The 14110-nt window shown below is 49.4% G+C and overlaps 1 protein-coding gene across 1 annotated transcript in view; it reads left to right on the top strand.

The window, feature by feature from the left end:
* The window catches only part of EXOC4 (exocyst complex component 4), a 316410-nt gene that overhangs the window by 278065 nt on the left and 24235 nt on the right, over positions 1-14110 (top strand). Inside the window, exons 14-16 of the mRNA XM_039699489.1 lie at positions 4024-4242; positions 7912-8090; positions 9345-9504. Of these exons, the coding sequence (XP_039555423.1) occupies positions 4024-4242; positions 7912-8090; positions 9345-9504 (558 nt within the window). The remainder of the gene's footprint in view (positions 1-4023; positions 4243-7911; positions 8091-9344; positions 9505-14110) is intronic.

The raw sequence follows: 14110 nt of genomic DNA, 5'->3' as shown, positions 1-14110 counted from the left end.
TGGCTTAACACAGAATTGGCATTTAAATAATGAAATATTTAAAAATTATTAATTATTTCATGCTTTTTAGGTGTGGAAGTTAGAGGTTTCTTGGCAGAAATCCCACTGAAATAAGTCCTTGATGTTGGATCTGATGTTGACACCTTCCTCCTTTAAAAATAATCACATCTCTGATTCTGCTTGGCTTCACCCAAAGCTTTTTCCTTGAAATACCAGATATTCTCCTTTTTGAAGGTGTTTCAGTGGCGATTTTGTGTCCTTGTGGCATCATCTCCTCGTGGTGCTGAAAGCTGTGGGAACAGAAGACACTGCTGGAGTGGCAGTGATGGATAAAATCTCATTATCCACGTTTTTACCTGCTGGGAACTCAAGCACTGAAAGGGAAAGTGGAGCCTGAGATCCCCAGGAAAGTCTCCAGCAGAGACAAGAGTTAACCCTGACTCTCTAAAGGTTTAATCCAGCACCTTCCCCGTGAGAAATTCCCTTTTCCCTGTGGTTTTTTTTGGGCTTTTTTTTTTTTGGAGTTACCTCTTCTGGAGAGGAAGGGAGGAAGAAATTCAAATTTAAGGAGCTGCGAGCTGATCCTTAAATTCAGCAGGAGCTTCTTGCTGCATCTCTCTCCCAGAAAGGAGGGATTTCCCCCCAGCAGAGCTGTAAAATGTCTCTGTGAGCCTTTCCTTTCCCCCAGAGTGGAAATCAGGGAATGCTGTGCAAATCCTGAGCGTTTGGGACGTTCCTTCCTCAGGGTCAGGGTGCAGAGTTTTCCTCCTTGGATTGACTGGGATGTGCCAGTGGTCACTCTGCTCACACCCGAGTGGCTCCAGGGGTTTTGTTTGATATTCCAGAGGTCTGGCAATCTGCATCCATCCATCCATCCACCCATCCATCCATCCATCCATCCATCCATCCATCCATCTCCAGCCTGCCAGGAGGCCCCTGCAGAAATCCTGGGCGACAAGGCCTGGGCTGAGTTTATTTTCCTCAGCTTTGCTGGAATGCTCCTTGTTCCTTTTCCTCAGAGGGAGAGAACTCGGCCGTGATTTCAGCCAGGGAGGAGAAAACCCCAGACAAAGCCGGCACTTTTGTCCAGCAGCATGGGAAATTCACCTTCAGGTCTGGGAAGGCTCCAGGATGATGGGGCCAGTGGAGCAGGGCATTGGCCAGGGGTGTTGTGGTGGGCTCATGCTCAGCCTGGTGGAAATGGGTGAGGAAGGAGGAGAAGGGGAAGAAGAAATGCGTGGCTGGTCTGGTTTTCCAGCATTCCAGGGTTTTTTCCCCCCTTTTCCCAGCATTTCAGCAGGCAGAGATCCCTCCCTTTTCCAGAGTGTGGTGAGTCCACAGCCTCAGCAAGGCTCAGCCTTTGCCCAAAGAGCTGCCCAACCCCACAGCCATCTCCAAATGGCATTTTCTACTCAAAGCCCTTTAATAATTTAGGCTCTGATTATTTTTTGCTGCTCCAGCTCATTTGTTGGCTTCGTGCTGCCAAGGATGATGGAGTAAAACTATCTGGAGCGAGACTTAAAAGAATGGGATCTCCTCTTCTGGATGTCCAGAGGAGAGAGGAAAATTGATGGGCTCTGCAAGGCTTCCTTTGAGCTCCAAAAGCAAAAACACACAGGAGAAATTCAGATTCACCCCCCGAAAAAAAAACCAAACAAACCCACCTGAGCCTCCTCCCTGCCAGGGGGGCCCAGAAGGATTTCAGTGCTTCACACACGGAGCAGATTGTGCCCATCTCCCTCCTCCCCTTATCTCCACTGACAAATATAATTACAGCTTCACTTAAAGTGCTGTGAGTGAGTTGTGGAGAGGAGAAAAATGGTGTGTGCCTCTGCCTGCAGCAGCCAGGAGCTGACTCCTGCTTTTCCCTGACGGCTCCATCCATCTCCAGCACTTCCAGGGTGGCAGAGCTGGCTCTGCTAAACAGAGATGATTCCTGCCCACCCCCAAGTGCGTCTCCAGGAGGATAAAAACTTCTCAAATGCAGGATTTTGGGGTTTTAAAAATGATGTTTTTTTCATGCATGGTACAGGTGGGGGTTTCTGCTTTCCTGTGTCCAGGTAATTATCCCTAGACCTGATCTGAGCTGGAGTCCTGCCACCCTCCAGGGTCACTTGGAGGACAAAGAGTTCTCCCCAAGTGCCTCCTGAGAGTCCTGGGATAATCTGGAATCAGAGGTTCTGTAGATAAACCCCTCACCCCCTCGCTGATAATTTAATTGTCTTGGTGGGACAGAGCTCTGTGAGCAGAGAGGGGCTGGGAGAAGTCTCAAAAAAGGGGAATTCTCATCAATTCCCACCCATCTAGGCTGGATTGTCACCCTCATTTCCCTCTTATTCCCCTTTCACACTCCAGGCCAGTTCATCATTTCCAGCAGCATTTGCCAGGCTGGGAATTTCTCGGTGTTCCTCGGTTCAAAAAATTGCTTCATGAATTTTGCTGTGACCTCAGGGGTTGCTGAGAGGGGTTAAATCCCTGGAGTTAATTCCTGGAATGGGTTGGGTTGGAAGGGACCTCAAGGATCACCTCATTCCATCCATGCCAGGGACGCTCCCACCATCCCAAGCTGCTCCAAGCCCTGCTTTTTTCCTCTTTTCAGGCTGGATCTGAGGGTGTGTTTAATTTTAGGGCGATTATTTTTAGTGTTTAACCCCAGGTTCCTCTCCCAGAGCAGGGCTGTGGCTGCACGAAAGTCACATTTCCTTAAATCAGCCTCACTCCAAATGGAATTTGATTGTCAGCAGCGCCTTGGGAATGCACAGATCCCTCCTGTGCTGGATCTGGGAAGGGTCTGGAGCAGCTGAGGGAGCTGGGAAAGGGGCTCAGCCTGGAGAAAATGATCCCATGATTCAACAAAGAGATGGAGAACTCCATGAGGGAAAAAATAATGTTACCATGTAAAGAAGCAAATACAAAACATCAGTGAATAAGGTTAGGCTGGAAATTCAATCCCCAACTTCACCTTCCCTGTTACAGAAGCTTTTTGAAGGAGCCAGCAAGAGTCAAAATGTTTTATACGGCACAGGAATCTCTCCTTGAGGCCACAGGACACAGGGATTGTGGGGATGGCACCTGGAGATCCAGGAGATCTCTTCACAATCCCATTATTTAATTCAAGTGTTTCAGGGCAGCCTGGTTCCAAACTGATCATCACCCCTGGCAGGGTGTCAGCTCCAAAGTGCTGCTTGAGTGAGGCCTTGAAGTGGGATATTTGGGATGCAATTCCTCAGGTTAGGGTGGGATGTGGGATCACAGAGGGTTCCTCTTGTGGCTGCAGGGAGGAACTTCAGGGCTCAGCCCTGGGGTAAAATACCAGGGGTGAAGTGAAGGATTTGGAGCTGCTCTGGTGGCTGGGATAAAACCCCAGAAGGTTTTTCAAGGAGGTCTCAGTGGAAGGAAATGACCCATGAGCACCTCAAGGGTGTTGCCTGTGGTTTAATTCCTCTTTACTGCCCTGAGGAATGAAGTTGTGGAGTTAGACCTGCACTCCTGGCTGGGATAAAACCCCAGGAGCTTTTTCAAGGAGGTCTCAGTGGGAAGAAATGATCCATGAGCACCTCAAGGGTGTTGCCTGTGGTTTAATTCCTCTTTACTGCCCTGAGGAATGAAGTTGTGGAGTTAGACCTGCACTCCTGGCTGGGATAAAATCACAGAAGGTTTTTCAAGGAGGTCTCAGTGGAAGGAAACGATCCACGAGCACCTCAAGGGTGTTTAATTCCTTTTTACTGCCCAAGAGCTGTGGTTAAGGAACAAAACCAAAGCAAGGCTCCTCTGAAGGGATGGGGACTCACCTGAGGGACACTGTGGTGACCAAAAAGGACCCTCACAACCGTGGTGGCCTTGGCTCCCAAGCAGCTCCTCCATCCCTCCCAGCAAAGCAAAATAAACACTCCTGGACTCTGCAGCCACAGGAATTCTCAGCCCAGAGCAATCTCTTCCCAGGAAAACGTCTCAGGGTTGATGAAACCCCTCAGATCCACCTGGAAGTTCAATCCATTGCTCCCTGATCCACTCCTGAGTCAGAGGTGGACACCCAGAGCACACAGGAGGCCCTGGATGGGATGGAGAACATCCCAAATGTAACTCCTCTCTCTTGGCAGCCACGTCCCCAGGCCAGGAGAGCCACGCCAGCCTGGAGCAGCTCCCTGCATCCGAGCAGATCCTGCAGAGCCTGAGCGAGCTGGCCAGGTCCTTCCAGGAGATGGCTGACCGCTGCCTGCTGGTGCTGCACCTGGAAGTCAGGTAAAAACCTGGAATTTGGGCGTGGAGGGGGGTCTTGGCAGGCTGCAGGTGGAGATCATGTCCACAGGAGAGAAATAAACCTGGAATTTGGGCATGGAGGGGGATCTTGGCAGGCTGCAGGTGGAGATCATGTCCACAGGAGAGAAATAAACCTGTCCGTGACAGCATCAAAGGTGAGTCCAGGAATTGCCAGATCACCAAATCGTGGGTGGCCAGGTGTGGCATGGAGGCACCAAAAGTGGGATTTCCTAGGGAGGTTTGTGTCTTAAAGAGAATTCAGGAAGAAATTCCTTCATGTGGGGGTGGTGAGGTCCTACCAGAGCAGCTGGGGCTGCCCCTGGATCCCTGGAATGTCCCAAGACAGGGCTTGGAGCACCCAGGGACAGTAGAAGTTGTCCCTGCCCATGGCAGGATGATCTTGCAGGTCCCTCCAACCCAACCCACTCTGTGATTTCATGATTACGGTTCAGAGACCAGGAAAAAATGTGATTTTCGGGGAACTTTGTCCTTCCAAAACAACACAATGGTGTTTTCACAGTCTAACAGGTGTCTCCACAGGTTTGGGTTTTTCAGGATTGCAAATAGGAGCTTCTCCTCCTACTTCTTCAAACAGTAACAGGAACTGGGGAACCAGCTGGATTTTTTTTTAAGGGCTGAGTTATTTCATGAAGTCTCTGCAAAGATCAAAGGCAGCAAATCCCTTTTTTCAGGCTGCCAGCTGCCCAATCCAGGGCTGGGAAGGTGTTTTTCCCTGGGGAACTGTTCAGGCCAGGTGTATTTTCACTGCTTCCCTTTGCTCTGAGGCATCAAAAAGAAGGGGGATGTCAGAGATTTGATGGATCGTCAGTTTGTGCCTGGGTGACACATCCCAAGCCACGTCGTGTCCCCCTGTGCTCTGCTGGAGTCAGCGTGGAGCTCTGGCAAAAAAATCCACATTAATTCTTGTCAGCACTCCTTCATCCTGCCATCCATCACCTGCTGGGCTTGGAGGGATTTGAGGAAAAGGAGGTGGAAGTATGGAAGTGGAGCAGTTTTCCAGCTGGGCTGAAGGAACCCGGACTCTTGGGGTGGGTTTCTGGCCTCTGTGGCTTTTTGTCGCACTTGGGTTAAGCAAAAATCCCTAAAATGGACTTCAGGGATAAATTCTGCTGTAATTTAGAGCAGAGCAGCTGCAGTGCTTCCAACAGGAGCCGAGTTTGGAGCTGGGGATTCACCAAACCATATCCAAAGGATGGAAAAGTGCTGACATGAGGGAAACCCCAGCGGGGTGGGAGCTTCCCTGGATCCCTCACTCTGCATTTCCAACCACCTGCAGTGCCTCTGGTGCCTGTTCCCAGCAGGATTCTCTGATCCCACCCCCATTCCCTGGATCTGTGCCATGTCCAAGGTGCTCAGCACGGTGGGAATCCATCCCCTGTGGTTTGAGAGACACTCAGAGCACATTTGGGAAGAGCCTGGGGATTTATCCCAAGTCTGGCTGCCCGAGGAGACACCAAAACAGCCAGGAAGTTGGGAATTGTCTCCTTGAATTCTCCAGGAATTGAGGAATTCCACACAATTATCCCCTGATTTTCTCCTGCCTCAGAGCCCCCCTTCATTCCAGATGCAGGTCGGTGTTGCCTTCTGCAGGTGCAACTTGAGGAGACACCAAAACAGCCAGGAATGTGGGAATTGTCTCCTTGAATTCCCCAGGAATTGGGGAATTCCACACAATTATCCCATGGCTTTCTCCTGCCTCAGAGCCCCCCTTCATTCCAGATGCAGGTTGGTGTTGTCTCCTCCTCCTCCAATGTCCTTGGACGTGACCCTGAGGTCACTGAGATCCTGCTCCTTGGATTTGGGTGTGCTTCCTTAAAGGAAACATTTGGCACACCCAGATCATTCCCCAAGCCATGGAATCACATCCTCCAATCCTGGCAAGGTTTGGGTGGGAAAGGACCTTAAAGATCATCCAGTGCCATGGGCAGGGACACCTTCCCCTATCCCAGGTTGCTCCAAGCCCTGTCCAGCCTGGAAATGGAAGCAGCTTTTGATGGAGTAACCATGAAATTTTAGACTTCTTAATGTCTGTTACAGGATTTTAATATTTTAAAACAATATATAAAATTATAGATAAGATGCTTTTACTCCAAGGATTGCCCTAAACTGGACTTGCTTGTCCACCTCAAGGTGTTTTCCAGGGAATATGGAAGCCAGGACATCTCTGCCACAGCTTTGGGCCACTCTGGTGGGAACTTCCTGCCCCCGTGTGCTGACCCTGAGTTATGCCCCAAATTCCAGGGATTCTCCCTCAGGCTTTGATTTGTTCCCCTGGCAGGTGAATTCCAGAATCATGGAATCATTTAGGTTGGAAAAGACCTTTAAGATCATGAGGTCCAACCATTCCCAGCCCTGCCAAGGCCACCACTGACCCTGTCCCCTAGTGCCACCTCCACATGGCTTTAAATCCCTCCAGGGATGGGGACTCCACTCCTGCCCTGGGCAGGGCTGGATGGCCTTTTCCATGAAGGAATTTTCCCTAAAATCCAACCTAAACCTCTCCTGGTGGAAGTGGAGCCCAACCCTGTTCCCACTGGGTGACCACAAAAGCGGAAGGAGCTCTGCTGTGGATTTTTCTGGACACAGAACTTTCCCCTCTGGCTGAGAGAGAAACAAATTAATTACAGCTTTTTGCGGAGTCCTAAGAGAGGATTCAACTGCATGGAATTTCTCTTTCCATGGAGAGGGGCAAGTTGGGATTCCAGTGCATGGAATTTCTCTTTCCATGGAGGGGGAAAGTTGGGATTCAACTGCATGGAATTTCTCCTTCCATGGAGGGATGATGGTTGGGCACGTTGGGATTTACCTGCATGGAATTTCTCCTTCCATGGAGGGGGAAAGTTGGGATTCAACTGCATGGAATTTCTCCTTCCATGGAGGGATGATGGTTGGGCACATTGCGATTCCAGTGCATGGAATGTCTTTTTCCATGGAGGGATGATGGTTGGGCACGCTGGGATTTAACTGTGTGGAGTTTCTCCTTCCATGGAGGGATGATGGTTGGGCATGTTGGGATTCAACTGCAAGGAATTTCTCTTTCCATGGAGGGGCGCAAGTTGGGATTTAAGTGCATGTAATTTCTCCTTCCATGAAGGGATGACGGTTGGGCACGTTGGGATTCAACTGCATGGAATTTCTCTTTCCATGGAGGGCGGCAAATTGGGATTTAACTTCCCATGCTGGAATTTCTCCCTTCCATGGAGGGATGATGGTTGGGCACGTTGGTGAACAGGAAGGGGTTGCAGTAGTGTGAAATGTTTGAGAATGAGCACAATCATGGAATTTTAATGACCATTCCATGACCCCTGGCTCTCTGGTCCTGCCAGTTATGAGTTTTTCATGGAAGGAGTTCTCCTTGGAGGACTGGTATTGTATGGGAGGTTGGGAATCTTGGGATAATTCAGTGGGGTGATGGAGGTCAGCTCAGGATCTGAAGGACAGGTCCTCGTCACCAAGGATCTGTTGGATCCGTCCCTGAAGATGGAGCAACAACAAGAGGAGGATGCCTTCAACACAGACATCGCCACCCATCCCATGAAATTCTTTTTTACCAGCTTGAGGAAGGGAAAAACCACTTTGCATCCCAGGAATACTTTAAGACGGGGGTTGTTGCACTCTTGTCCCTCACAGGGTTCACTGTTTCCACTACCTGATCCCTCTGGCCAAACAAGGGAACTACGCCATCGTGGCCAACGTGGAGAGCATGGACTACGACCCGCTGGTGGTGCGGCTCAACAAGGACATCAGCGCCATCGAGGAGGCCATGAGCGCCAGCCTGCAGCAGCACAAGTTCCAGTACATCTTTGAAGGTCAGGCTCTTCCCCCATAAAGGGTTTTCCATTCCCATCCCAAATCTCCACGGGATTTCTTTCGGGGGTGAAGCAGAGCGAGGTGCTGCTGTCACCCACAGGGAATTGGGTGAGAACCATGTGGGAGAACTGGGAATGTTAACTGGAGAGGAGAAGGCTCCAGGGAGAGCTTCCAGCACATTCCAGGGCCTGCAGGGGCTCCAGGAGAGCTGCAGAGGGACTGGGGACAAGGGACAGGAGCCAGGGAATGGCTGCCAGTGCCAGAGGGCAGCCATGGATGGGATCTTGGCCATGAGGAATTGCTGGCTGGGCTGGAATTGCCAGAGCAGCTGGGGCTGCCCCTGATCCCTGCAGTGCCCAAGGAAGGGTTGGAGCAGCCTGGGACAGTGGGAGGTGTCCCTGCCATGGCTGGGGTTGGACATGATGGGCTTTAAGGTCCTTTCCCACCCAAACCATCCTGGGATTCTGTGATTCCCTGTTTGTTCAAGAAGTGGGAAATGACTCCACACAGAGCCACGGGGGCCATTCACATCCTGTTGAAGTTTAAATTCATACTCATGGTCCTCCTTAGTCACACCTCTTAACCCTCTACAGATTTACAGATTTCCCACACTGGCTCCCTGTACATGAGCAAAATCCTTTAATTTAGACTTTTAATTGGCCTCTGGGCACCTGTTCGGTGCAAATCAGGCTGGGTTTTTGCTCTTTGTAATGTGACACGAGTGAATGCATCATTTTGGGGGTGTCCCTTAGCCCCCAGCTGTGCCCTTCTGACACCCTCCAGACACAGGAAACTGTTCAGAGAGGGGTTGTGCCTCAGGGGCGTTGGAATGCAGCTCATTCCTGCCCCTGGAGACTGAACTTACCAGGGAAAACAGGGAAAACACCACCCTGGGGAACAGATGAAAGTCCTGTGGGCCTACAGGAGCTGCAGTGACCCATTGCTCTGCCCCACAGGGAGAGGGACTGGAAAGCACATTATGCAAATTAACTGGAAGGTTAATTATGCACATTATTAACCATTTTAACCTGGTTAAAAATCAGTGGTTGTGATAACACAGCTGTAAGTTCTGGGGCAGTTTTGTGTTTTTACTAAAGAGGCGGATAGTCCTAAACTGCACCACAAAGATTTCCAAGCATTTCCACGTAAAATCCAACCATCCCGTGATCCAGCTCACAGGCACCACTTACCAACGCTCATTTTGGGGGTTTTACCACAAATTGCTGGCACTAAATCCCTTCCTCCCCTTGCAGGCTTGGGCCACCTCATCTCCTGCATCCTGATCAACGGCGCGCACTACTTCAGGCGCATCAGCGAGTCCGGCATCAAGAAGATGTGCAGGAACATCTTCATCCTGCAGCAGAACCTCACCAACATCACCATGTCCCGGGAGGCCGACCTGGACTTCACCAAGTGAGCACAAACTCGGCCTTGGTCACTCTCCCAGAGCCAGCTGAGGTGGCTCCCTCCAACGTGGAAGAGGTTTTTAGGGAGATTCCTAAAAGGTTCTGCGCCAGGATTGAGTGGTGAACGGGGCTTTTTGGTTTTTTGGTCTTCAGGTTGTTGATTTTTTCTCTCGTTAAAAGTTCAGCACGCTGTCTGCACACCAGACTTGGTGTACAAAGAGAAGGGCACCAAAAAAATCCCCAGGCACACAGGTTCAAGGTCTTTCAGAGCTGCTTTGTCCAATTACCTCTTAGAAGGTATTTTATGTCAACCTTTCTGGACTTCACCAGGTGAGCACAAACTTTGTCACTCTCCCAGGGCCCACAGGAGATGAGGTGGCTCCTTCCAGCGTGGAAGAGGTTTTTAGGGGGATCCCTTAAAGGTTCTGTGCCAAGACTGAGAGGTGAATGGGGCTTTTGGGTTTTTGGTCTTCAGGTTGTTGATTTTTCTCTTATTAGAAGTTCAGCACGCTGTCTGCACACCAGACTTGGTGTACAAAGAGAAGGGCACCAAAAAAGTCCCCAGGCACACAGGTTCAAGGTCTTTTAGAGCTGCTTTGTCCAATTAACTCTTAGAATGTATTTTATTTCAACCTTTCTGGACTTCACCAAGTGAGCACAAACTCGGCCTTGGTCATCTCCCAGAGCCAGCTGAGGTGGCTCCTCCCAACATGGAAGAGGTTTTTAGGGAGAACCCTAAAATCCTGTGCCAGGATTGAGAGGTGAACGGGACTTTTGGGTTTTTGGTTTTCAGGTTGTTGATTTTTCTCTCGTTAAAAGTTCAGCACACTGTCTGCACACCAGACTTGGTGTACAAAGAGAAGGGCACCAAAAAAGTCCCTAGGCACACAGGTTCAAGGTCTTTTACATAGAGCTGCTTTGTCCAATTAACTCTTAGAACGTATTTTATGTCAACCTTTCTGGACTTTGCCAGGTGAGCACAAACTCGGCCTTGGTCACTCTCCCAGAGCCAGCTGAGGTGGCTCCTCTCAACATGGAAGAGGTTTTTAGGGAGATTCCTAAAAGATTCTGTGCCAGGATTGAGTGACGAACATGACTTTTGGGTTTTTTGGTCTTCAGGTTGTTGATTTTTTCTCTCGTTAAAAGTTCAGCACGCTGTCTGCACACCAGACTTGGTGTACAAAGAGAAGGGCACCAAAAAAGTCCCCAGGCACACAGGTTCAAGGTCTTTTAGATAGAGCTGCTTTGTCCAATTAACTCTTAGAACGTATTTTATTTCAACCTTTCTGGACTTCACCAGGTGAGCACAAACTTTGTCACTCTCCCAGGGCCCACAGGAGATGAGGTGGCTCCTTCCAACGTGGAAGAGGTTTTTAGGGGGATCCCTTAAAGGTTCTGTGCCAAGACTGAGAGGTGAACATGACTTTTGGGTTTTTGGTCTTCAGGTTGTTGATTTTTCTCTTATTAGAAGTTCAGCATGCTGTCTGCACACCAGACTTGGTGTACAAAGAGAAGGGCACCAAAAAAGTCCCCAGGCACACAGGTTCAAGGTCTTTTAGAGCTGCTTTGTCCAATTAACTCTTAGAACGTATTTTATTTCAACCTTTCTACCAATAACTAATTATTTGTCTGTCCAACATCTGCATTGTGGCTCTTTCTCACCAATTATTCTGTGCCATCAACACAGCAGAAAATGGAGGAGATGAAGAACAAGGAGATCAGACAATGCCCAAAATCCTCCATTTTGTCTCCTACCCACCTCCATACTAAACCCCAAAACTCTGAGGTTTTCACCCTGTGATAAACTATCCTACTCTCTGTTTCACACACTCGTAGATTCCAATTCATCCCAGAGTCTTGGAAGCTTTCTCCATGGATGAAGGTCAAAAGCAGCGTTCTCCTGGGGAAACATTCCCTTTGCCCTGGGTTCCAACATTCCAAAAGTCTCAGGTGGTCAGATGAGTGGCAAGTCCAACAGCTGGAGGTGCTGGTGGCAATTCTGGCTTTCCTTTGGTTGAACAACGTTCAGAGGGACGTGGAAACATAGACTCAGGGGGTTGTTAAGGTTAGGGAAGATCTCCAAGGTCACCAAGTCCAAATGTGGATCAGCTGAGGCTGGTGTGAGGTCCCACCAAAGTGTCTGTGCTTGGTGCTCCCTTGAGGCTCCTCCAAGACCAAAAGCCAGGCAGGGAAAAGCTTCCACAGATGGTGGGCAGAACTTCACCAGGATGAAAATGGGGCTTGGATTTACTCCCACATGAGAAATGTTTTGGTTTGTTGAAGGCTCAGGGTCACCAGATCCAGGCTGGATTGAAGGGACACCTCCCTCGAGTTCTGTTACCTTGAAATAGCAGGAACAGCAAAATAAACCCAAAACAACCCCAAAACCGGGTGTGACAGACCCCCTGCAAAGCTCTCCCACATTCTGGGGATTCCTCCCTCCAGGAGGATTGAGGGATAAGCAGGTGGAGGTGAGGCCTGAGCAGTGGTTTTGGGAGCTGGACTCAGGGTCAGGAGGGCACAGCTGAGCCCAGGAACGGCCAAAAGAAACATCTGGAACTTGGAAATGAAGGAACGGGCTCCAGTGGGAGAGGTTTGTGTGGAACTTGGATCTGGCCCACCACAAACTTGCTGGGGGCTGAATTCAGAGGGAGCTTTGAACTCCCTGGAGGAGGAGTTTGACTGAGTGCCTCATTTATTTGGGATCTCATCTGGGGGTGGATCCTCACTGAATTCATTTCTTCAGCTCACCATTGGCACGAGGAAGTTGTGGATGCTGAGGCCTGCAGGAGGGGGAGGGAGGAAGATCCTTTAGAAACTCTGCAAGGAATAAACTTCCCAAATTTAATCTTTTCTTTCTTAAATGAGCGTCCTGTGGTGAAGGAATTTTCCTGATATCCAGCCCTAAACTCCTCTGGCAAGACTCGAGGCCATTCCTTGTGTCCTGTCCCTTGTTCTTGGGGGCAGAGCCTGACCCCCACCCTCCCACAGCATCTTTGTGCTGAATTCTTCCCATCACATCAATCCAGCAACATTTCTTTCATTCCTTTCACAGCTCCATCACTTCCCTCTTTTCTTTTGGGGGGAGTAATTCCGTGCTCTGTTTGATTCTTTAGTTCTTCAGACGACTCCTGAGTGTTTAAATGTTTATCACCCAGGTTCTCCTTTGACACAAACAAGGCTGTGGTGCATCCAAGGCCTGCCCTGCTCTCCTGAATTCACAATCACCTCAGCAAGGCTCTCATGACACCCCAGGGACCCCACGGTGCCCAGCTCTGCTCAAACTATCAAATAAACATAACAGCTCCCCTCCAGAAAGCACAAAACAACATCAGGCTGGGATAAAAGTGATTTGTACCTCTGTGATACGGCTCAGGCAGGAATCTGAGTGCTCTGTGCTGTGGAGAACTCTCAGTTTGGCCTTTTCCAAGATAAAGTGGTTTTTTTTTCACGTGCAGGAGCAGTGGCAGAGCTGATGGAGAAATCCCCCCTTCCCCCTGCACCTCCTGGGGTAAATCCCTCCCTGCCTCGCTGCTCCAGGGAGCTGGAGGGTCGTGGGTGGGACAGGAGACCCCCAGCCCTGCCTGGATCTTTCTGTGCCCATGACACCGAGGGTCCCAGCAGCAATTAGCCACAATTAGCAATCAGTGCTGCCCCTCTCCATGCCTCAAATCTGAATTCTGGAGCAGAATTTTCTCAAAGTTTGAAATCAGTTTGTAGGAAAGACCAGACCAGCTGAGAAAGAACCAAAAGTTTTTTTTTTTAAGGTTTTCCGAGCGTTGTGCTTTTGATTTTTTTTTTATTTTTTTGCTTTTATTTTTCACTTCTGATATGGTCTTCAAGGCTTTTTAGAGGCCTCAGAGGACACTGGGCATCCCTTTCTTCTCTGCTCAGTGACTTCAGGCAGTAAAAACCCCAACCAGGGAAGCTGGAAGGGGAAACCCTTTCTCCTCTGAAGCCAAAATCAGGTGGAGGATTCACAGCAAGCCCAGGTAACACTCGTTGGTCCTGGTGAGGCTCTTGCTGTTTAAATCCCATTTTTCCAAAGCTCTGTGAGCTGCAGGTGACAACAGCAGCATTTGCTGCTTTGGGAGCAGTCCCATGGCAAGGGGAAAATGTGTTTTAAATGAGTTTTGCTTTCAGATGCTCAGTTCAAGGCAGGGGAAGTCTCAGCAGAGCATCACAGAGCACATTTCCACTGGAAAAAAAATAAATTAAATTGCCAAGTGGTGTGAGGAGTTTTTTTCCACCAGGAGAAAGGGTGAAACAGGCTGGTTCTGACTGCTGAGGTGTCACAAAGGATTTGTGGCATTTGCTAAATTTCCTGCAAATATTAATAGGTTTTTCACTCCTGTGTGTGTTCAATATCTAGGCCAGCAGAAATGCAGGAGGTTGTTGGGGCTTCCACTGCTTTATTAAGGAAAAAGCAGGATTTTCTCCCTGTGGAATATCCAGGCATGTGCTGCAAAGTCTGGGACTGAGCATGACTTCCAAATACCTCCAGATTACCAAAGTTTCACACCCAGAATTAGATTTATAGCATGAAAGGGATAAAAACCTTAAATTTGAATTCCCGCTCAGGTCCTTTCCCTTGTTCTTCCCTTCTCTCCCTC

This window comes from Passer montanus, unplaced genomic scaffold, assembly GCF_014805655.1.
Source record: "Passer montanus isolate IOZ18808 unplaced genomic scaffold, ASM1480565v1 scaffold135, whole genome shotgun sequence".
Classification (NCBI taxonomy): domain Eukaryota; kingdom Metazoa; phylum Chordata; class Aves; order Passeriformes; family Passeridae; genus Passer; species Passer montanus.
The sequence above is the reverse complement of the archived record's forward strand: the minus strand, read 5'-3'. Positions and strand labels throughout refer to the sequence as shown.